We start from the raw sequence: 23790 nt of genomic DNA on the forward strand, positions 1-23790 counted from the left end.
AGGAAAGTACTATCCCGCTGCAGAGTTTATTAGTTTCATGCACCCTAACAGGGGCAGACGTGTAGACACCGAGACATTTACTGCGCAGTTAATTAGCCAGCTAAACACCTCGTGTAGATGCACCCAGTCACATCTTGACATTGCAGCTGGCACCTCTATTTCTTAAGATCTCATATTCTCCCTTCCTGTCCTCAGCCCAGGAGCAGTATTCATGGTGTTCAGGCGTAGCTCCATCACTGATGCTCAGGCCATGCCAAGGGTTGGGTTAGCGTGGAGGGGCAAAGGTGCATCCAGCCCTAAGAGTTGGAGGAGAAGTATAGTACATTTTTAAACGTGACGGTCAAAATAGTTTGTCTTGAAGAGGCTTTCTGAAGGACCAGGCTCGGGGTGCTTTGTGTGTGCCTGCAGGCTGGGTTCGCTCCGGGACGGGGTAAAACTGCCTTGTTCCTGTGACATGCAAAGGAGATCTGGTGGTGGCCCTTCCTCCCAGCTAGCTCTCAGCAGCAGGAGAGCTGGCTGTTAGGAAGGAGCGAGTGGAAGATCTCTCCCATTTGTCCAGCATCCCTGCTTTGCCCCTGCCGTGGGAGTCAAAGGCCGAGGGTCGCAAGCTTCTGCCGGGTGACACAAAGCAGCAGCCGCGCGCAAAGATACCAACCTCTCCGCTCTCGCCTTCCTTTCACCTCTCTTCACCTTCGTGTCCAGGAGCCTGAAAGCCTCTGCCTCCTCCGTGCTGGTTTTCCCCCTTCCGTCTCTCTCAGCTGCAGGGAAGAGAAATGACCCAGGAGGAGGAAGGTGGAAAGGGAGGCTGGTGGAAGGAGGAAGCAGAGGAGCCTCCAGCCATCAGCTTTGGAGATAAAAGCCAAGCTCAGCCTGTAACAGGTCCAGAGGTTGAGGCAGACCTTTTCCAGTCCTTAGTGTCTGTGCAGAGCTTTTGATCCTCCAAGGAGCTTTCTTGTCGCACTCATTATCAGTCTACTGCTGCACAAAGGCCTCCCCCGTTAAGCACTGCTGTCTTTGCTCTTGAGCCTTTCTTATCCAAGTGCTTCCCGCCTGCTTTGTCAGCTCATGTCCCCAGGAGCTGCCCCCTGCTCTGTTTGCTGCCCCCAGATTCTTTGGGAGCTGCCAGGTAGGAGCAGCCTTGTTTGTTCCCAGGCATTTTTAACATCCTCTGTAGTCTTTCAACCTTATCGGCCCTTGCAGGTGCAAGATGGCTCTTGGGGACAGAACTTTTGCATTCAGCTTTTGCCATCAGTTGGGCAAGGTCGGGAGCCCTGGTCCTAAGAAGCTGTGTTTGCAAAGTGTGGGATGGCAGAATGCAGTTAGGCTGGGCATGGTGTTGTGGCACCTAGAAAGGAATAACTTCCACCTACAAATACTATTTTCTGTGCCTCCTTTGCATACTCGCAGAGCAGCCTTTTTTAAAATGGACTGTTATACCCAGGGGAACTCTACCATCTTTTAACTCCCGGTACAAGACGAAGTTTCATTTCTACCTGGGGGAACTTTTACAAGTCTTTGAATTCTTCTTTGCCTGAGGAAGGGCATTTGGGCCTGAGAGCTTGCAAAGAAATCAATTTTTTTGCTACTAGATATTGCCTCTATTTGTCTCCCATATACAGGGAGCTTTACTAGAACATGAATGCTTTTCAGAGCTGACAAGCCCCTCCGTTTGTCCAGCCACCTTCTCAGAAGTTTCCTTGTCCTCCTCCTCAAGCGCCATCAGTATTGAAGTGTGTGATGCACGGTGACCACCTCTGGTCTCTGCCCCCTTGCTGCAGGCTCATATCAAGACATCATCATCTTCAGTTTTGTAATCACGGTCCTTTTGATTTATCATGAATATTGCTGCTGCTGCCAAGGGGTTTGCAACTTCTTTTTGAGTGAGTAATGAAAATGCAGTTTGCCCAGTAAAAAAAAATCTATCCATCCATCCATCCATCCATCCATCCATCCATCCATCCATCCATCCATCCATCCATCCATCCATCCATCCATCCCTAAGAAAACAGAGGCTGCTTGGACTGAATGGTCTGTTTATATGCCAAGTATCTCTTAAACTAGGGATTGCTTGAAAGTTTATGAAAGTTTTCATTCTGTGCTCTTAAACTCCAGGTAGTCCCCATCAGTTTGCCGTGAACTGAGCCGTCTTTTATATTTTGCTTCAGAATCTCTCGCCTACCGTAGTGGATTAAAGCCTGACCCAGCCCACCATAAACATGGAATATTTTCATTTGGAGAAAGAAAAGAAAGATGTTTCAGGACCAAATTAGTGGACTTGTTCCTCACCTTCAAGTGACCCTTTCAATTTAAAGTGATTCCTTTCAATTCAAGGGACTGCGTCTCTTGCTCCACCTAGAAATACGCTGTATAAATGACTGTGTATGAATGGATTTTCATGCCTCCTCTTCTTTTATCAGGATGCACTGTGTTGTAAAGGCCCCTTGAGCAGGGAAGCTGGGAGTTGGGCCACGTCGTGCTTTGTAATGCAGTCTCTGCAACTGAGCCCGTGACCTTGGAAAAGTTCCTTATCCTCTGTGACTGTCCTCATCTGTAAAAGCTGTCTGATGTTAGCTGCCTGCCTTCCAGTGGTGCTGGGACTTCATTAGCTCGCAGAGTGGCCTGAGATCCTATTCAGAAGGTAGACTAATAAAAGCTCAGTTTTCTTACCCTGCCGTTCCCAAGCGTAACTTTGAGAAGAGAGCTGCTCCTACCTGTGTAAAGAGAGGGAGAGTCAGACTTATGCGACATGGAAGGGGATGGGGAAACCACAAAAAGACCCACCAAAAACCTGCATTGCAGGTCTAATCAAATGTTTGTTGTGTAACACGCAGCCATAAAAATGATGGTGATAGTTTTGATTGCACGGTGAAGTAACAGGACAAGCTGTGAAGAAGGAAACCGTTTAGATAGCCGCCCTAAGACGTATTGGCAAGAAAAAGGCAGAGAAACGATGAAAGGCTTTTAATAGATGAAGGAAATATTAGCTGCTTCAAAGGTAATTTGTATTGTTTGCAATTGATCTCAGCGGGTTTGCGCTTGCGGCCAGAGTCCCTCTCGACGTTCAAATCCCTCCTGCCCCCGGGACCCTGGGTGTCCCACAGGGGGTGTTAAAATGCCGTTGAAACAGGGGGCCCGCAGGTCCCCGTCGGAGGGGGGTTTACAGCCGCGGGTACAAACCTGCTTTGGTTACATGGGAGAGCAAAGCGTCTGTTGCAAAGTCTTCAGGAAAAAAAAATCATTAGTCAAATGGCTACCGAGGGAAAACTTTCTGCTGAAACGCTGGTTTGCTCCACAGACAAGTGCTGAATAGACTGAACCTGCTACGCAGCAGTCAAGGGGAATTGGTGAGAAGCGCTTCTCCGGAGCCGTTTGCTCTCCCTTTCATATCCCGGCGAGCCTGCGCACGGGTAGTAATAAAGCTGTCAGTGCTGTCCTGGGAAGGACCACCGTACCCAGGCGCGCTCCGCTCTGCTTCTGAAAATTGAGTTGTGCGTGGGTGAAAGGGGCTGGATTGACAGGCGTGAGCGGTGACGCTTACTGATCCCCGGGCAATGCAGTGCCAGCGTCGCGTCCTCAATGTGCGTCAGCTGGGGGAACCGTGGCAAGGGTGGAGGGATGCTCCGTGGGCACGGGGCTCCACCTATATACCCGAGGTAGCTTTCTTGCCCCAGCTAAAGGCTGCTCGAGACCCTCACTACTTTGCTGGGCAGGATTTGCCTTCTCATTTCCAAGCTAAGTTATACGCAGCCAGCTGATCCCTCTGTATTTGTGGACCGAGATTTGTCCAGTAAGCGCCTGGTCCAATCAATGCAGGTGACTGGGGGGACCAGTAAGGGTGGTGACCCCTAGTGTAGGTGTTGGATGTGGAAGACGACTTGCCAGGTTGCACCTCTCGGGGACCACAGTGGGTTTGTTGCCTCTCGCGCTAGTGTCGGATGCCTCGATCACTGCCGCTTCCTCCTCATTGCATCGCCTACCTCTCGTTCTCAGGAAGCTTTTCCTGGGGGTTTTAACCAATTTCTCTTTTCTCGAGTCATTCCTGTGTCTCTTACTGGACCACCCCTGAATAATTCTTCTTGCTCCTTCAGGTTTATACTTTCCAGTTCAGTGCTGGAGAGGGTCCCAGGAAACCACTCGTGAGAACGGCCCAGGGTGAGCAGCAACTTCTGGCTCTGCAGTAAGGCTTTTGGGGGTGTGCAGCAAAAATGCGCGGAGGAGAGTGCTGGTTAGTTTGTAGAAAATACAGAAGATCACCAGGGCGAGAGGGTACTGCCAGCGTAGGGAGGGCCTTTCTCCATCACCCAAAGAATGGGGACTTGAACTGTGTTAGGAGTGCCAGGGTCTCCGGCACTCAAAGGGGCAACTCATGAGCTCCTGCTCTTCTGGTCGATAAGCTGGGTGTTTGCAAGTGAAAATCTGTCCGTTAGGGATGTGTGCAAGGCTATGAGATGCAACGATGGCTTTCAGTCCGTGCCCATGTCTGAGTGCGAGTCTGCAGGAGGCACGACGGTGGTGGCATTTACAGGCAATCAAGTCAGCCTCAAAGGGATTGAAACGCTCAGCTTCCAGGCGTGGTTCTGTTACTCCAGGAGCACTGCCATCACGTGAGGCACTTTTATTTTGCTGCCCTTTCACGTTTGGGTGCTTAATCTGGTATAGTACGTGTGTGTGCTCTTCGAGAAGACACGGTTCTTTGTGTAAATCCGATATCTTTTATTAGACCAACTCAAACAGTTGGAAAAATTCTTCTTTGCAAACTTTCAGGCACAAACACCCTTCATCAGGCTGAGGAAGCGTCTGCAGTCGGTCTGGCCAGCACGGCGACAACCTATACCACTTCAAGAAGGGCTCCTTCGTCTCCTGTACAGAAAGGCTCGTTTAGCTTAGGGACATTTGTATTGCTGTAACTGCGTAGCTGCCTCTTGTGTAGACGGCTGCAATGTGCTTCTGAGCACACGGATGGGCTGCATTAGACTTGTTGCTGACTCCAGCCATGGGTCGGGAGTAGCAAGTGTGATGGAGCGGGGTTCAGCAAGGCACAGAGAAAAAAGGCCATCCAGGGAAAGGCCTGGATAGACTGGCCTGGACCCATGTCACTCGGACTTGCATCGGAGTGATTTAAATAGCTGATCTCAGTAAGTGTTTAAATAAGAAGCGGCAAACCTTGATTTAAATACTCAGCTTTAATCTTGTTTTGCATTTGTACCTTTTTTTCCCCTTTAAAGAAAGGTTGGTTCTCCATTAAAACACCTTCATTTGCAATTAATGATGAGCTTTGTTTTCAGTGTGATACTTTTTGCTAATGTAAGAGGATGTGCTGTATCTATACCCTTTATTTGAGCAGTTTTATAGCTTGACATACATTTATCCATCTTCTTAACTTGTACATATTATGAAAGCAAATGGTCATAGTTCTTTCTTAGCAGATGAAGGATTTTTCCTCTCCATTTTTGTCAAGCTGTATTTTGGATGGAATTTGGAAATAAACAAGAATTGCACTTTGTTAGTGAAATGACTTTAAATATGCTGGATAAATACAGAAAAAAACCCAGCAGACTTATCAAAGCATATTTTGCTTTTAAAACTGACTTGTTCGACAAAGGGAATATCTGTAGTTAATACATTTGGCTGTTGTTTCAGGTCACAATATCCTCCTAGTTTTTAAAACTAGTAGATCTCATCCTCTTGTGCTTTGCTTTGCATTCCTGGATTGTAGAAGGCGATCAACCTTTCTTCAATGTTTCAGGTACCTAATCAGATTAGCAACCTTCAGCAAATTAGACATTAAACCAAACTCATTGCATAAGGTGATATAAAGGAAGCACTGTTTCTGTGCTTGCACAGGCCTCTGCTGTCAAAAACCTGGTTTAGCCTTCGACAAACTCGTTCGAATTGTTAGCCATGACTCGTATCACTTTCCTTAACACTTCCGCAGCAAACGTGCTATCTGAATTGTTTTAAAATTAATATTAATCATTTGAAAAGACTGTGGTAAGTGTGTAAGCTTTAGCATAGGTTATCCAATATGAAAAAATGCATTTAATTTAAATTTTAAAATGAAAGTCAGTGTTTTTTTGAGTTTTGACTTCTTAGCTGCAGTCTGGGTGGGATGAGCGGGTGGGGAATGGGGAATTGGCAGGTTGTGGGGGTGGGAAGAGGAGAAGGTGCAGGGAATGGAAGGGGCTTGGGAGGAGGCGTCGATGAGGGCAGGTGACGAGGGGGATGCCAGAGCAATGGGGGACCTGGCGGAGGGCCAGAGGGCCAGATGCACTGTCCTCTACCTTAAAGCTCCTGTGCTTCGCTCGGCTTTCACCTCCGCTGCTCGTTGCCTCGGCATCCTGTCCTGCAGGTGCTCCGCGCCTATGGACTCCTCATCTCTGCAGCTTGCAGCGGGCCCCGTGCACCTTGCATACCATCCTCGTTTAATTGCTAGCTAAACAGGGAAATTCCAGCCATCATCTCGAGCAAGGTGGCATCGCACAGCGGGAGGCAAAGGTGACATCTGCAGTCTGACTGCACGCTCCAACACGGTGTGTTTTCTTTTTTTTGAAAGAGGTAGCATTTTCATAAAGCAAGCGTAACATTTGGTCGTTTTCGATCCCCTCCGGACCTCCAGCCTTAATTCTTCTTAACCAAATCTGTTTTGTTTGCAAATAAATAGTTGGGAAGGTTCATTGAGCCATGCAGTCTAATTAGCTGACCATCCCTTAGTGCTACTTAACACTACGTTGTCTTGCTGAGTCCTGGGTTTTTTTCCCCCTACTAGTCTGAAGTGACATCTGGATCTTTTTTGGTCTGTTGGAAGAAGAAGTGTATTTCTGAGACTGCTGGACAGTGGCTTCAACCTCGTGGAAAAGGAGCGAGTTAAAAGCAGATCTCAATGCTTTAAGCAGAGAAAAACAGAAGGAAGAAAGTCCGACTTGGCAGAGGGCGCGATTAAGAAGTGCCGGACTAAAATCTCCGGTCACTAGTGACGTTCTCGCTGTCTCCGGGGATTTCAGGGGCGAGCCCTGACGGTCATCACCCACTTCTCAAGTTTCCAGCATTTTACTAGTTCGAGGCTTGGGCTAATGGACACCAGGATGCTGCTTTGGAGCCTCTCCCTGCTATTGGCAGCCCATCTGTGACAGCAGCAACTCTGTTTTTAAACATTTTTATAGTGTCCCGCTATCCCCCCCCCCCCCCCCCTTTTTGTTTCCATTTAAAATTTTAACTTCCCCCCCACCCTAGAGGTGGGGGAAAGACAACCCTCAACCTTGTGTAGTCAAGGTTATGGCGATAAATTCTGTTGCATTGTCACTTCTATTCGGAGTAAATTGGCTGGCCGCTTTCGGGCTGAAGGGAAGATAATTTGCTGTAGTATTTCAAATGGATTAGAAATGGATTTGAAGGGAAAGTTCATGCCTCCCATTACAAAGGCTAGAAAGAAGACTATCTTAAGGCACTGTTCACACTCTGGCCTTCATTATCCACGCTTAATACCTTTCCTATTTTCCAGCGTTAATGAAATTTCCTGCCGGAGCGGGCCTGCTGGACGGATGGGAGAAGTCTTTAGATCTGAGGGCTTGTGTTGTAGAAAAGGAATTACAAGCCCCTCATGTTGAGGGCCGGCGTATTCTTCAGGTCCTTGGCCCGGCTATTATCTCATTAATTTTATCCTCTCTTCTCAATACAGTTCATTTCCAAAGGCCGTCCTTTCCATTAGGGTAACAATTTAGTGGAGTGCGGTGACACCGCTGCGAATGAAAAGCTACAAGCTGTTTTTAGAGGCACCCTGCCCTTCTTTAGATGTGCGCTCCCCCCGCCCGCGCCGTTCGCTCGGGCTCTTCGCCCGCGAGTCGAGTGTCACTTCTAGCAGGCGCAGGTGAGACGAGCACGGCGCGACTGCGGGAGCCAGATAACCGCTCGGAAGCGGATGACGGGACTTCAATCGTTAGCGCCGGCTTTCTGAAAGGAGCAGGGCTTTTCTAAAGGCGCGGTTTGGACAATTAAGTTGCAGGCAACACCCCCTTGCTTCTGTACAGGGACATCTCGCACGGGTCCAGCCGTTCTCCTTCCACCTCTGGCGTTCGGCGCACGATCGATCTTTTAGCTCCAGTGTCTGATCGGGGGAAACAGCCGATCTGGCGAGAGTGGGGCATAGTTTTCCTTGTCCCAGCTCCTCTCGCTGGTGTATTTCTCAGTCCTCCTCTGCAAACCTGTGATCTCAGGACAGTCCTTAGCCAGAGAGAGAGCCTTTTCAGGTCCGACTCGGATGCGGACAGGTGTCCCGTTAGAGACTGGACAGAAGCTGAAACCTCCCCGTCCCGAAAGGCAGAGCCGTGGGTTAGCTTGCTGGTGTTCTTCGAAATCCAGAAATGAGCTGCACAAAAAACCCAACTTCTTTACATGTTTAATGCAATCGCAGGTTATCAGGGTTCCCACGCCTTGTGCTTTACATACGGCACAGTGATTTCTGGCGGGGAATGTATTCGGCTTTCTGCTCTCCGCCCCCCGCCCGATGTACAGTAGGCTTTCCGTAGCATCCCCTGCACGGGCCTGGACTGTATCTTTTGCAAGCAGGGTGAAGAGAGATAATAAAACTGCTGAAGCAGTAATGCAACTTCCTGGCGCCTTTCCCTCCGTCTTTCTGTCTCCAGCGGGGGAAGCAGCTTTAAAGGTTATTGGAGCAGATTACAACTCCATTTGGGAGTTTTTTCCCCCCATTAACTTTGACTTTTCTAGAAATAAACATTTTTCAGGTCATCAGCCCAGCCGGGAGGTGACCGCTCTTCCCAAGGGGCTTGGCGCGCTGGGCACAGGACAGGTGCTGGCTGTGTTGGGGAAGTCACCGTTTGGTACAGAGAGAATGGGAACAGCATTGGAGAAGTTGTCCAGTAGCCCCTGGTATCCGATGCCTGCTTTGAACCAACCTGCCCTGTGCCCGCAGGATCTCCAGAGGTGTTTTGTCCAGATCGCGGTAGAATAATTTACATGCATGTAAAAAAAGGGCATGCACACGTATCTGTGTGCATGTCTGGACTGTTCCAGGGCTGTTGGGACACGGCTAGCCCGAGGCCCTTGCTGTTATGCTCAAGAGTGGCCAAACTAAAAGTGCAGTATAAAGGCCTCTCTCTGGCCTCCCTCCCTGCTGCTGTGCTTGTCCCACCTGAAGTTGAGGGCTGCCCTAATCTCTAGTCCTGGTGGAGCTGAAGATTGCAAAAGTGTTTAGAAATATTCCTTGATCCATCGAACATGGAGATTTGCCAGTTCAAGGATCTTGCAATCTGGGGCGAATCGTGCGCACCCAACTTGAATTGAGAGGGATGGACTGGTGCCTGCTGCGCCCCTACACTTCTGCCTCAGTCCCACCAGAGGAAATATGTGGGCTGCCATGATCCTTTCGAGGAAGGATTTGCCTTTGTGTGTTGAACTCAGCTTCTTTCAGGAATCCAGCAGTCCATCTGGAGGAGCGGTTCAAGCTCAGACACTGCTCACAACACCGGTTCCCTTGACGTAGGCTTTTTCCCATTGAATACCTGGTGATAAAGTCTTTATAAATGACAGTGATTGCCATTTAAGAGTTAGTATTTGCCCACAGGACCCAGATCCGCAATTCCCTGTCTGTATGCAAGGGAAGTACGTGGCGTCTTGGATGCCTCTGGGTGGCGAGTATTGGTAAACAGTTTGGAAATACTGGAAAAGGTTGTAAGACTGCAGTAAAGCAAGAAAAGCGTTGTCCAGGTCCTCAGAGTAACGCTGGAGCTCTGGGAGTGACAGCTTGGCTTGGATCGACTGTCGCAAATATAGTTAGAACTGCTTTGGGATGTTGTGTATGCATAGACACTAAACCCAGGTTTAAATCAGCTCCGTTTTAAATGCAGCTTAGCCAGCTGGTGTGCACAGAAACCAGCAGGGTGTAGAGATGGTCCCCGAGTCATCTAAACTAGAGAATTGCAGACAGGCCGTCGTGTGCACCGTTGAAGGTGTTGACGGGTGTTGTGAGGAGAGTGCGGCTTACCGTATGCCTATGGTAGCATGGATGGAAGAGCTTGCCATGCTGGTCCATTTGGGTCTGCCTGTGTTTCACCACCCTATAAAGATAGTGATGAATAGACTGAACTATTCACATGCACCAAAGTGGCTCAGCCTGGAACTGGTCTCTCCAATGTTCAATTTGTGCACAAAGTATTGGACAGGGTTCTTTGGGTAGATGTGATGTCTTCTTTTAGACCAACTAAATGGTTGGAAAAAAATGTTCTTTGCAAGCTTTTGGGCACAAACACCTTTTTTCAGGCATATAGAGTCTGCTGGTGAATTGTGTGCTGTCCTGGGAGTGCACAATTCACAATTAGAATAATAGAAAATGAGGGTTGAAGGGACCTCAGGAGGTCACATCTAATCCAGCCCCTGCTCCAAGCAGGACCAGCCCCAACTACGTCATCCCAACCAGGGATTTGTCCAGCCGGATCTTCAAAACTTCCAAGGATGGAGATTTTACGACCTCTCTGGGTAACCTGTTCTAGTGTTTTACCACCCTCCTAGTGAGACAATTCTTCCTATTATCCAACCTCAACTTGCCTTGCTGCAGCTTGAGCCCATTGCTCCTTGTCCTGCCATCTGCCCCCACTGAGACCAGCCCAGCTCCATCCTCTTTGCAGCCCCCCTGCAGGGAGGTGAAGGCTGCTATTCAATCCCCTCGGTCTTCTCTTCTGCAGACTCAATCAGCCCAGTTCCCTCAGCCTCTCCTCACCAGTCATGTCCTCCAGCTCCATGACCATTTTCATTGCCCTCCACTGGACTCTCTCCAACGTGTTAGTGGGGGCCACAGCTGGACACAGGACTCCAGATGTGGCCTCCCCAGTGCCGAATAGAGGGGCAGAATCACTGCCCTCGATCTGCTGGCAACGCTTCTACCGATGCAGCCCAGGATGCCAGTAGCTTTTTTGGCACCCAGGGCACACTGCTGGCTCCTGTCCAGCTCCTTGTCCCCTGTCCCCCCAGGGCCTTTTCTGCAGAGCTGCTGCCCAGCCCGTTGCCCCCAGCCTGTCCCAGTGCATGGGATTGCCCCCTCCTGAGCGCAGGACTTTGCACTTGTCCTTGTTGAACCTCCTGAGATTCCTTGTGGCCCAGTCCTCCAATGTGTCGTGGTCACTCTGAATCCTAGCCCTACCCTCTAGCGTATCTACTACTCCCCCCAGCTTGGTGTTATCTGCAGACTTGCAGAGGTTGCGCTGCATCCCATCCCCCAGGTCGTAGATGAAGACATTGAACAAAACCGGCCCCAGGACCAACCCCTGGGGCACCCCGCTTGATACCAGCTGCCAACTAGACGTCGAGTCATTGCTTACTACCCTCTGAGCCCGCTGCTCCAGCCAGTTTTCTATCTACCGTACAGTCCATTCATCCAGCCCGTACTTCCTTCACTTGCCTGGGAGAGGATTGTGGGAGACCGTATCAAAAGCCTTGCTGAAATCAAGGTGCACCACATCCACTGCTCTTTCCACATCCACAGTCACCACATCATAGGAAGCAATCAGGTTGGCCAGGCAGGGCTTGCCCTTGGTGAATCCATGCTGACTGTTCCTCATCACCTTTTCCTCCAGGTGCTTAGAAACATACTCTGCCCAGGAGAGCACACAGTTCACCAGCACACGAAGAAGGGTGTTTGTGCCCGAAAGCTTGCAAAGAACAATTTTTCCAACTGTTTAGTTGGTCTAATAAAGATATCACATCTACTCAAAGAACCTGCCTGTGTCCTTAGACCGACACGGCTACAACCAACAATCCCAAAGTCCTGGAAGTTTTTGTGTGTGGACGCAAGTGTCCTTCCAGTATGTCAGGTGCATCACGTCCTGTTTTGTGCCTGGCAGGTGCCTCTAGAGCAGCCAGCACTTGTGGATGCTATTTCTAATGGTGCTGGCTGACCTCGATGGGCTGCGGCTCTGCATTCAGAGTGTTTTCCACGCTCAGGTGAGCTATAAACGCCTGCCCGAGATGTCAGTCCCCGTGTCGTCGGGGTGCCGTTACCTTGGAGCTCTCTCTTGCGTACAGCACAGTCCAGTGAACGCCAAGCTGCTAAATTAACCAACCCACTTGTCCAAAGAGCAAAGCCAGGGGCCACAAGTGGCTTCATTAATGTGCTTGCAGCGTTCGGTTCCAGGTTGCAGAAAAGTGGCACAGTTGATAACATACAGTGTGTGTGTGCATGCATATGTATATACTTTTTTTTTTCTTCAGCTGAGAATTACCTAGTGTCTCGGACAGGGACAGCTTTCACTTCAGCCTTTTGCATACAAAAACAATTTGCTGCGAGCGTGGCGGGGTGCGGGATAAGTGCAGCTTGCAGTCAGCCGCTCTTAGCGCGCTTTGCAAGATGATAGATGTAAGATATTAGCACAGAGGAGCCTGCCTGCCCTGGGCCCTGCATCAGCTCCAGCAAATTCTCTGCATCTCTGCTGGCAAGCGGGAGATGGAAATTTAAATGAGCATGTGGATCCCCCCCAACACCGACTAAAAGAAAATATTGAATGTTCCTGTACCACAGTAATGTTGTAACATCTGGGCCTTGTATCTCGATCAGTAATGTTTTATAGGCATTCTGCTATGTTTTATATGTTGAAATCGAAGTAAATAAATCCCATGTCACTAACCATTCCCACAATGCCGCGTCTGTATAGGGGATTATGGATGCAGCCAGATCTGTCTGAGCAAGCAAATGCTCTATTTCTAACTAAATCAGGGTTTGCAGCATACAAAATAACGGCATTTACAGTCACAGGATTCCTTTTTCCAGCAGATGGTTTGTGGTGGTGTTAGTCCCTGGTAGGTGAATGCTGTGGAGGGGATTTTCTTTCAAGGATTGCTGTTGTACTTGGGTTTTAATTAAGTTGTGGGAAAACAGGCTAAGTGCTTCCAGGCAATCTCGGTTAACACGAGGGCTCCTGTATGTGATTACACGGGGTGTGGGGTTTAGCCTAGGTGGCTGGCAACTCCACGTTCTGCTAAGAAGCCGCTTGTCTGTAGCACTTAGTTTTAATCACAGCTGTAGCGTATTACAGCTCTGGCAGATGGAGCATAGCATGCAATGAAACCATGCAACATTTACCTTTTAGCATCCTTTAAATAAAGGAAAGGAGCTGCTCCAGCCACCTCGGAGTAGATAGCTGTAATGAGCCTTTTTTCCCCTGAAATATTTTCCAAAGGCAGGTTTATGGAGTCTTTGTGCTGAGAACAATGCTGAGTGCTTGGGGCAGTGGCGAGGCACTTGCTAGACAACTGTGGTCTAATGCAAATAGGAAGAGCCCTCAAAGCCCGAGAAGCTAATCAGCACCTTAAATACACCGTAAAGCCGCTGTGTTGCTCAGGAAGAGGCTGACGCTACTCAAAGGTGCGTGGTTTAATAGATGCACAGGAGAAGCTCTGTGCATCACTAGTGCTTTTTGTCAGCACATCTCCAGCATGGTGGAGTTTTAGGCCTCTCAGGAGAAGGCGAATATAATTTTCCTTGTTTGTCAAATGAGGGATGCTGAGGCAGGGTTAAGTGCCATCCCCAAGGTTATACTCGTGGCGGGCACAGAAATCATATTAGGATGTGGACAGACCAAACAATCATCCCATCTTACAGCAGGTGAGGGGACTCGCCCGGTTTGCATGTCCTTCCTGTCCTGCGCTAAGTGGGCACCAAACCGGAGCAGCTTACCCCCCGAATGAAACGTTTGCTAAAATTATATGCTTTACCTTCCACTTATCTCAGGCTAGAACAGATGAAGAAGCAGCTACCACCCCTCCGCCTGACTTGTGGCAAATACATCCCCTTTCAGCTCGGCTCACTTGTTTCATCTCCGCGCTTCAGGTGCTCTTTGCCCACCTCCATTTTTGTTTTGTGTTCCCAGGGTCTCGTGCAAGAGCCCGTGGCTTTGTAGTTAGGGGTTAGACTTTTGCATTTTAAGGTGATAGAGGTAGCGTCTAGCTCTGCAATTCCTTACTTCTGTAGAAGACTGTTACCTTGACTGTTCCCTTTATGCGCAAAGCAGGCAGAGGCGCAACGCGGATGCTAGAGCTTAATGTGCACGGTGGTTCCTTGCTTTCAGCCCATAGACAAACGCAGACCTGTAAGGGGCTGTTGTTCATGGTTCGGCAAAATGGGAACACGGGAATCATCAGTGTGAAGCCACTTGAGAGCATGTCTCCTCGTGGTATGTTTTATATCTTGGGAAGTGTTTAGATGGGAGGAAAGGGCCTGTGGAAGTGTTAAGATCAGGTGGCCTGCTGTCCTCAGAGTGAGATATTGCTACACTAAATTATTATTCCGATGATAACGTGATCATGTGCTTAACATGGTGTATTATATATACTTCACTATGTCCATCTCTATGCTATCAGAGTCCATTTATGTCATTAAGAACGTATACAGTATAGTCCTATGCTTCCTCTCGCATCATCTAGTCCAGTTTCCTAGAAAGGCCAGGCCCAGAAGACGACCAGCTAGGAGACTGATGTCCAGGGAAATTCCAGCGCCCGCAAGAGCTTGCATAATGCACGCTGTGCACCACGTCTCGGTGGCAAAGCTCTTTGCAGCTTCAGGGGCCAGCTGCAAGCCTTGGTGAACGGCAGTGGCCAGGGTGAGGGTGCAGTAGGAGATGTGGTTCCTGGCATAACCATTTTAGACTCGAGGCACCCCATTTCAAAAACTAATTTATTTAATATAGTGCTTACCTGCTTGAAGAGGGGCCGAGGAGGAGGAGCAGCAGGTGGTAGGGAAGAGCCTGCACTTATCTCTTCTCCCAACACGACTCTTCAAAGGCTGTGATGGCAGCCCAGGTTGCTGTTTTCGGAGCTCCTAAAAACAAACAAACTCGGAAACCCCTTTAATAGACCATATTTTCTCACATACAGCACACCTTTTCCCCGCAAAATCATCGGCTGGCAATTGGGGTGCTCGTTTTATATGAGGAAATATGGTAACACAGTTTCTGCCATTTAAACTTCTGCCCGGTGAAGTTGGAAGCAACTCTGCAGCCAGTCCACAGGGAGCAGGGCAAGGAATTAGGGTTAGGGTTATGCCTAACTGTTGCTACTCAGTTACTACAAGAAAAGACCTTCTTTCTTCCTTCTGCCTTGCAAGAGCAAGGCGTGCACCTTCCCTTGGAGCACGTTGCATGTGAGAAAATACGGCAGCGCTGCGAATTGCAGCTGGCCCTGCCGAGGCCCAGCTTGCACCCTCGCTCTTCGGGTGTCCTTCCTCACCCGGCCACGGGCTTCCTCATTAGGACGGGAGCGGGGAGAGGGTCAGCGGGGAGAATTGTGCGCAACTCGAACTCAGCTCCGTTTCATCCGGTGCCTCCACGCGAACCTCGGCAGCCCCAGAGGTTGACACAGCTGCCTGTTCTCCGGGATCGCCACGGCGGGGCTTGTGCTCCTCCGTTAGAAACACTTGCTTTGCTGCACGGTAATTACAGGGCACGTCTTTGCTCCCTTTAGGAGAGCACCTGGATGTGAGCGCAGCTTCAGAGGCCTGTAATAGGGCTACTGCATCTCGAACAGCACGTGGAAGGGGTAGCCAGCGGCTGGCGCCGAATGCTGCGGCAAAGCATTTCATTCGGAGGTTTCTCTCCCTGCTTCTGTGGAGACTTGCGAGCAAATATAGGAGGTTGGTAGCCAATGGCAACCACCACATTAAATGACTACACTGTCACACTAAGCACTAATAAATGTAACTATTACATTTTACAATTCTCTTTTTCTTTGCAGCACATCTTCATTTGAAGGTAATGCTCTCCAGGGTTTGCATTTTGCTGATAGGATACCAGGCCTTAATTTACAGATATTCTTCAGTAATGCGCGGTTTATATACGTTCTGTTAATAGCATTATGAGCATAGTTTGTACTAATACAAAATTAGAGCTCTAATTTGCATAAACAAATTACTGTTTGGATTAGCGCTAAATGGTTAAGACGACTGATATTGGAGTGGATTGGATTTGGCTGGCACAGCTCTGTTTGCATAACGGCATATGTACAAAAATAAGCTGCTTGGATGTGGGCGGGTATCCTCCAGGAGAGGTTGGGCCGTCCACTGCAGGGGCTTCCCGCAGCCAACGAGCACAGATCAGGGGAGAGGGTCAGAGGGGTTGGTTCACTACCTTTAGGGGCTGCTCTGCATCCGATGGGGTCATAGACAGATCCCAGGAATAATCCACCCCTTTAGTGTTGCAGGAGTCCCAGGGTTGCGTGCTTGGGTCGCATCTCCAGGCCCTTTCTCCCTCTGGCCTCTGGGATGGTATGGGTCGGTCTCCATTCTCCCTTGCACTGTCTGTAAAATCCACTTTTACAGCAGAAGGAGAAACAGATGCCAGTTGCTGTGCATACGATCCTAGTCTTTCAGTTCCCAGTCTCTGCCCCGTCTGCTAGGGTGGGCACCAGGCATCTCAAAGAGCCCACATTAGCCGTGCCAGGTAAGAGGCAGAGGAATAGCCAGCAGGACTCGCACAGAAAGCCCTGAAAAGCATGTGGCCAAACAGCCGGAGTGATCTGTGGATCACCAAACTAAAGCATTAGGGCCCCGTGCACGTCAAGCAGTTAGTCGTGGGCACGGTGTGTGGCGGGTCGTCCCACCAGCGTGCAGAATGGCAAGCCTGTGTTCATAGCACTCCTTGTTGCAAATGGGACTTGACGTCTCTCTGGGTTTCCTTGGCACTTCCATCTGGTAAGCAGGGGCCCCCTGGCAGTCCTGACCTCTGAACATGCAGTAGTGAAGCTACCTTCTCAGGCATCCGTGCAAGACAGGGAGAGACCAGGAGGAGGAGGCAGAGCTGATTTACCTTGGCATCCAAATGAGTGCTCCACTGAGCTTGGCTTTCCAGTGCTTTGGTGCCCACGAATCTTCCATGAGCTGGACTGCAGGGAAGGGATATTTTTATGCAGCTTTCATAAGACTATCCCATATGAATATGAATATCCCTTAAGAATATTCCATACAGCTATTCCAGCAGATGCTTTTTGGGGGAAAATGTGTGCTGTATGTGAGAAAATACGGTGTATTAAAGGGGGGTTCCTGGTTTGTTTGTTTTAGGAGCGCCATTACTCAGTTAGGAATAGCCTAGTCATGGTACCCAGAGTCGGGGAAAGCCCTTAAAGAAGTAATCAGTGGAGTTAAACCAAGGGGAATGGGGAATCAAGGAATCTTCTCCTACCAGAGCTGTGATACAGGGACTCTCCTCCCCTCTGTAGTTATTGCAAGGATTGCGAGGTACCCCATACCTTCCCATGGGGTGTTAGCAGGTACCGGCCCTTTTGGACTGCAGCTGGTCACCACTGAGGCTAGGCCATGTCACCCGAGTGCTGTCTGGAGCCAGAGAGGCGCCCAGGGATCTTAGAAGGGCAGCTTTGTGCAGCAGCTGTATGGACAACACAGCTCACCTCCTCTTCTTGGCTTTTTTGTCTTTGCAGATCTCTGGTGTTAAACCGAATGCGCCAGTCGCCTCAAGGAGGCAAGTCCCCGCAGCTGCAGCAGAGATGGAGGAACAAAGGGTATCGCTGTATTGGAGGCGTGATGTACAGGGTGTCAGCGAACAAGCTGTCCAAAACCTCCAGCCCCCCAGACCGGGGCAGCGACCTGAGCAACAAGATCCACGTCAAACCGGGTAAGGGATGAGAGAGTCTCTGTTCTCTGGTGCAAGTTCAGGCGTCCGCCTGAATCCTTCAGCAAGATTGCGCACCATTTGCGTGTCTCTGAGCTCACAGCATCGCACAGTGAATGGCACACTTGTGTTCCCCACTTGCTAGTGCAGGGTCCCAGCTACCAAACGGTCAGGAAGAAGCATAAGCCTTTGAAGGTAGTTTCTGTGCTGGGAGAGAAATAAGCTGATTCAGACAGAGTGCTACATCCTCTTGTCTGATGTATTGAGAAATATGTGTGCTCCCAAACAGGGAAATTAGATGCTGAAAGCTAAGTGCCACTTACAAAGATGTAGCACCACTTTGTTAAAGTTCTTGGGTCAGCCTGTGTTTCTGCTACAGCTGCATCTCCCCAGGCAGGGTTTCCCTTCCCTGTGCAAACGTGTTAAATTGTGATGCATCTGGGAAAGAGCTTTCAGGAGCGTGTCCCCAAATAGCACGCATGGTTTCCCTGTTGTTCAGCCTGAATTCAGCTGACATCAGCCCTCCCCTGAAACACAGCAGCTCTAGGTCATGAGTGTCTAGGTACTACAGTGATGGGTCCCCAGAACTAGCTAAGGGTATACCTACACTAAAAAAAAAAAGACCCAGCTATCTGTGTCGTTAACATGGGCTGCCTAATCTTGGATGGCTAACTCGGGTTAAGCACTGGAAATAAGGTAACCCAGAGCTAGCAGCTGGAGTGGACGCCCGGTCACTTCACCTCCATCGCTGTTTTAACCCAGGGTAAGAACACCCCTCATTTTTACGATACAGATATACCCCCTGCATAATATAGCTGGCTGGGAATGGCTTATCAAGTGCAAAGACATTTGTTGCGTTTCCCCAAATTAAGCTTAATATTGATCCAAGAGTAACAGCAGTGATTCTTTCTGCAGATACCCATTAAGCATAATAATCGGTGTTTCATCTTTAGCCTGTCAGCTAAATGAGGTGTCAGCCGTCGGCTGTAGTTGGAGGTAGAGGAGCATGGCGTTGAGCGCTAGTGTGCATTTCAGTTCCAGTCGTGTTTAACGTCTAGCTTGGTGTTTTCTGCTTGAAGTGGTTCCTGGGCTGAGGGCCTGTTGTGCCTTTCCCAGTTGCCACCTGCACCCAGCACGTATGTATTCTGTAGTCGCGATAGCAAAGAAGCAAGAGGGACAATTAAGCTTGGCGGAGTCGAACAATTGGCCCATGGCAGCATTTTGGGTGGGCGTTTTGCAGGACGGGTTGAATTTTGTTTCCTGAGACTGCATAGAGTGCAAGGGGTGGAGGGTGGAGGCATGGATGAGTGCTGCTTATACCTCGTTTTACAATTGAAGGCTTAATCTGAGATGCTGCGTAAACGTGAGGCTCAAAAGGGAGCTCGGCACTTGTGAGTGCAGACAGAGCAGGCTGCGTGAAAAGGCTTAGCTTCCTGGGGACGAAGGCGTCTCAGCTGGGATCGCTAGAGTGGAGTAGGGTAAAAGGGTCCCGTTCTCCACGGATGCCGTATGGCTGTTTCCTTGCCCAGTTGGGGGAGCATCCTTTAATTTTAGTAGGCTCCCTCCCTCTCCTCTGTTCAGCTAGAGGAAATGGGCACCGTATGATAAGCAGGAGGGGCGAGTGCTTGGGGCCTGCCGACCACGACGCAACCAGAATTGAAATCCTTCTCTGGCCGTGTCTGGCAAGCAGCGTCTCAGCAGTGCTCCCCAAGCCCCAACTGCACGCGAGTGCGGATAAAGCGGGGCAAAATTTTGGGGATTGATCTGTATCCAAATGAACTTCCCCAAAATCAGTCTACCTCTAGTTTCCCCCTGCAAACAACCCCAGAGAGAGCCAAGGCCAAAGAGAGCAGGGGAAATAGTGACAAGGGACGCCCGCAGCCAGCACGGTTAAACAAACCCATAAAGAAGAGGATTAGGGGCTGAGCATGAGAGCTGTGAAGAGGCACAGAAAGCCTGTCAGCAGGAGCACCGGAGCTGCCGCTGGAAGTTTGGAAAACATGAGCAGAAATGAAGAGCAAACGGCAGCATCGCCACAAAGAGTAAACCCCCCTCCCGTGCGCCGCGCGGGCAGTAAGTGTCGTGAGACAGAAAATTGAGAGCGGGAAATGTAGGGCAGGCGAGGGAAGGAACGGCAGCGGTGATAAATGCTTACGGCACATCATCTCCATAGGTGAAGAGGGCGGAGGTATAGCTTAAACCAAGGATTAGCTTCCCAGGCCCTGCCGATGGGAAATGAAGAAGCGCGCAGATAATGCTCGAGATGATGATGTTGAGGAGGTCAGAGGGGCGCAAAGTTGATGAAGCATCGTTTCCAGGTAATCTGCCTTCGGGGAGCATTAAAAGAAGTCTGGACAGCGCTTTGGAGAGGAAGCCGGAGCCGGTGTTTTCCCAACTTAGTCCTGTTCTGTGCAGTGCTGGCTTCGTGTTTTCACAAAGATGTGGAGGGATTCAAGGAGGTCCAGAGGTGGGTGGCAAAGCTGAGAAAGGGGTCGAAAGGCCTCCCGGGGAGAGCCTGAGAGAAGCAGGCATGTCGCGCCAGCAGAAAAGACCATCAAATTGGGAGAGGGCACGACAGCAGTCTTCACATCTCCCTAAAGAAGAGGAGTTCTTCACTGCAGTTTTTCAAGAGGAGACTGGATAAATATTGGACAGGGATGGTTCAGGAGTATTGCTGCATTTTTTGCAGGGGTTTGGGCCAGTCGGACCTTGAGGTCCCTGCTGAAACTGTGGTTCTAGGAAATAAGTACTCCATTGCCCGCTCCATGGGTGGATACTGTGCTCTGCCTTCCCCACCATTGCTTGTGCATGTGAGTGTGGGTATGTACACCTTGCTGGTGGTTTTAAAAGATCGTGATTCACAGAATCAGACAGTGAAGGTTGGAGGGACCTCAGGGGGTCACATCTAGTCCAACCCCTGCTCCAAGCAGGACCAGCCCCAACTACATCATCCCAGCCAGGGCTTTGTCGAACCAGGTCTTCAAAACCTCCAGGGATGGAGAGTTCACCATCTCTCTAGGTAACCTGTTCCAGTGTTTTAATACCCTCCTAATGACAAAAGTCTTCCTCATATCTAACCTGTTCCACTGGACCTATCAGTTTGCTGCCATGTGCTGTGGGGGAAGACATGGGGAGTGCGCACTTTGCAAAGGGTTGAGCAGGACTGGGGGGGAAAGGAAGCTCAGCTAGACCCCAGTCCAAGCAGGACAGGCCAGGAAGCCCCGTGTGCAAGGTCTTTGACACTTTCCAAAGTGCCCACGTGTCTCGACTGCTCTTAACTTTCAGTGGCACCCGATATCAAGCACTTTGAAAATGCCACGGTAAGGCCCATGCTCCCAGAAGGAGAGACGTTGGTGTGAGTGTAGATGCCTCATTTCCAGGAGATGCACTGGAAGGTATGCTTCTGGGCAGAGCTTGCTGCATTATGAAGTGGTAGAAGGGTTGTGGGCATTCAGAGGCACGGCATATAGACTATTTCACAGGGAAGAAGGTCGCAGTGTGAGGCCTCCTCCGTTCTGTTAGGGACACGTGAGAAGATGCCTGTTGTGTGGCAGTGAGACTTGTCGCAGTCTCACCCATCCAGTCCATTCAACTTTTTGGCTTCGCCCCCTCTCTGGGCAAGCAGTCTGGGCCGTCGGTGGGTGCACGCACTCGTTCTTACTTTGCGCTTGATGGATTCTGGCTCCTTGACTCGGCTTTCCCGTTGCCATCAGGGTACAAATAAGCACTCTCCGCCTGGAAGGACTTACCTGGCTGGCTGCCCACAGAGCACCTTTAAGTCGCTGCGGCTTTTGAGTGTTTCCCCGTTTCCTCAGCAGCCTTTCCTCGCTGAGGAGAGCACGTGCCAGCCTTGAAATGGGAGTTTTGGACCAGTTTTTTTTTTCTCCAATTATCCGAGTGCAGAGAAGTACGTGAGCAATTTGTTAAGCTGCTGGAAAGTGGCAAATTCACTTTCCAGCAGCTCAGCACGGGCTGAATGTGCAAAGATTGTCTAGGAATATCCAGGTCTAGGCTGAGACCATGCAGGAGGCAGTTTCGAGGAGAGAAACTTAAGTCTTAGATGCAACCGACTCTAGGCAGCATCGTTTCTTTTGTGACACCAGGGTGGGGAGTGTAGGTAGTCTCTGGTGCCCCAGTTTGGGAGGAAGCAATGGGAAAGCAATGGCGATGGCAGCGCTAACTACAACATAGGGACCAGCCTGCTTGGGGCGGCTATTCAAGTGTGCCAGCATCCTCCTTCCTTCGATGCTGAAGACCCCTTCGTGGCTTCCTCTGTGCGGGGGAAATGGGAAACCCACAGAGCTGTGGCTGTAGTAGACCGTTATCCTCTTCTGTTCCACTGACTTGAACTGCAAGGTAGGTTAGATCCAAAGTTCAGCAGTCGCCTTCCAGCGACTGGGAGACAAGACCCGGGAACTCTCCGTCCCGAGAGCGCAGGCCCGTCTCAGTTAAAAGCTAAAGAGGAGTCTCCTTTCGACGTGAGCAGTGAGCGGTCTATGACACACGGGTGGGCAGCTGTGCTCCACCAGAGGGCAGTAGCGCATGCACGCACGGCCCGGCTCGGTTCCTCTGCTGGTAAAAGCAGCAGGGATTAAATCCGTTAAAGCAGGTGCATAAGGATAAGGACCCCTTAACGATCAGCCTTGCCGCGACACCGAATACCGGGTTCCTCGCGGCGGGCTTGCGGAGCGGGACGAGGTCCAGCGTTCAGCAGAGCTTTTTATTTCATTTTGAAAAAACCTTGGGATGTGTTTTCCCATAGAAGGTGTCGTCGGGGAGCGCAGGCTGCTAGCCGGTCTGTTCGTGCCGTTGATGCCAGCAAGAAGCCGGCACTCCCTTGATTGCTCGTGTCCTCACTTACACCCGGGGGACCGCTGAGACCCACTCGGCTTTTTTTGGTGCTCCTGATGTCAGTGACCGGCGCAGGGGAAACATGAGACCCCGTGCCTGGGCTTGCTGGGCGGATGAACGGTAGCGGCTTGCAAGGGTGACGGTGTCTAAAGATGACTTGTAAGAATTTTTTTAGAAGGATGAGGCTGGGTCGACTGGGGCCGCAGTCCCAGGAGGAAGCCAAGCTAACTTTTTGTTATATGCTCAGGTTTTCCCCATGTATATTTATCTTTTTTTTTGCCTTAATGCTTTTTCAGGGGCTGGATCTCGCAAGGTCCCTTCCAGCCCTGATGTCTGTGAAATACTCAGAGCAATAAGGATTTGCTAAGCCTCCCCCGTGCATTAAATAAGGAGACCCTGGCTCCGCTGTGGCATTGCAGTGTACTTCAGCAGCAAAAGCGGGTGATGTTCTCGGTGTAGTGAATGCCAGAGGGGGCTGGTGGCCTCTGATTTTGGGCAAGGGGTCCGGTGATGTAGATCCCTTCTGTTCCAAATGTCTCTGTAGTCCCTGCCATGCGGGGCACTGTTTATAACCTTACAGCTGTATCTGTGCACGCACGCTTCAGTATTTCCAGGTCTCCTTTGGAACGCAGCCATAATTCATCCTGTTCTGCAAGGGTGAACTCCAGTGAATAAGAGCCCTTTCCTTCAGGACAAGTGGAGTTGACAGGCTACAAGATGGTATTTATTTGCTGTGCACAAGCCTTTGCGCATTTGCTTAATCATCTGGATCTCAAGCACTTCAAAAAGTTTATTTAAAGGAGAGCTTTTCGGTTCCCCGCGGCTGCCAAATACAGCACGGTTTGGGATAACGCAGAGTGGGGAAACCCTCCTGACAGTTTAATAGCTGAGAATTTACCTAAGGTGGGTTATAATTTTTGCTGTGTGTTTCTGCCGTTCGTCAGAATTTATTGGGTCAATATTTTGCCTCCTCCTGTCACAGCTACAATTAGAGTTATGATAAAGTCCTTACACTTGCTTCTACCCACAAATCAGCGGAGCTGCTGATCGCACGCTCTGGGCCAGATAAGCTAATCGGGAAAGCTTCGCGCCTGCAGCCCTTGCAGTTTTTAGCAGGGGAGGCAGGAATGAGCTCCTCCGCGGGGAGCGGAAGCGGTCGCTACAGCCCGGGCAGCGGTTTGTCAAAGTCCACCTCCGCCGAGGAGCCGAGCGTTGGGTTTCAAGAGCCGGTTCACGCTAAACAAACCGGGCAGGTTACTGCTTGAACCCAACGTCCTTCCCTCGCAGGCATGGCTGCGACACCGTGCTCCTTTCGCTC

At 50.1% G+C, this 23790-nt stretch overlaps 1 protein-coding gene across 4 annotated transcripts in view; it reads left to right on the forward strand.

Moving 5' to 3' along the window:
- ZC3H3 (zinc finger CCCH-type containing 3) overlaps nucleotides 1-23790 on the forward strand; it is a 284251-nt gene that overhangs the window by 151784 nt on the left and 108677 nt on the right. For all 4 annotated transcript variants that reach the window (XM_019481839.2, XM_019481840.2, XM_019481838.2 and 1 more), the window contains one exon: nucleotides 17431-17624. In XM_019481839.2, coding sequence (XP_019337384.2) covers nucleotides 17431-17624 — 194 coding nt within the window. The remainder of the gene's footprint in view (nucleotides 1-17430; nucleotides 17625-23790) is intronic.

This window comes from Alligator mississippiensis, chromosome 3 (genome assembly GCF_030867095.1).
Source record: "Alligator mississippiensis isolate rAllMis1 chromosome 3, rAllMis1, whole genome shotgun sequence".
Classification (NCBI taxonomy): Eukaryota; Metazoa; Chordata; order Crocodylia; family Alligatoridae; genus Alligator; species Alligator mississippiensis.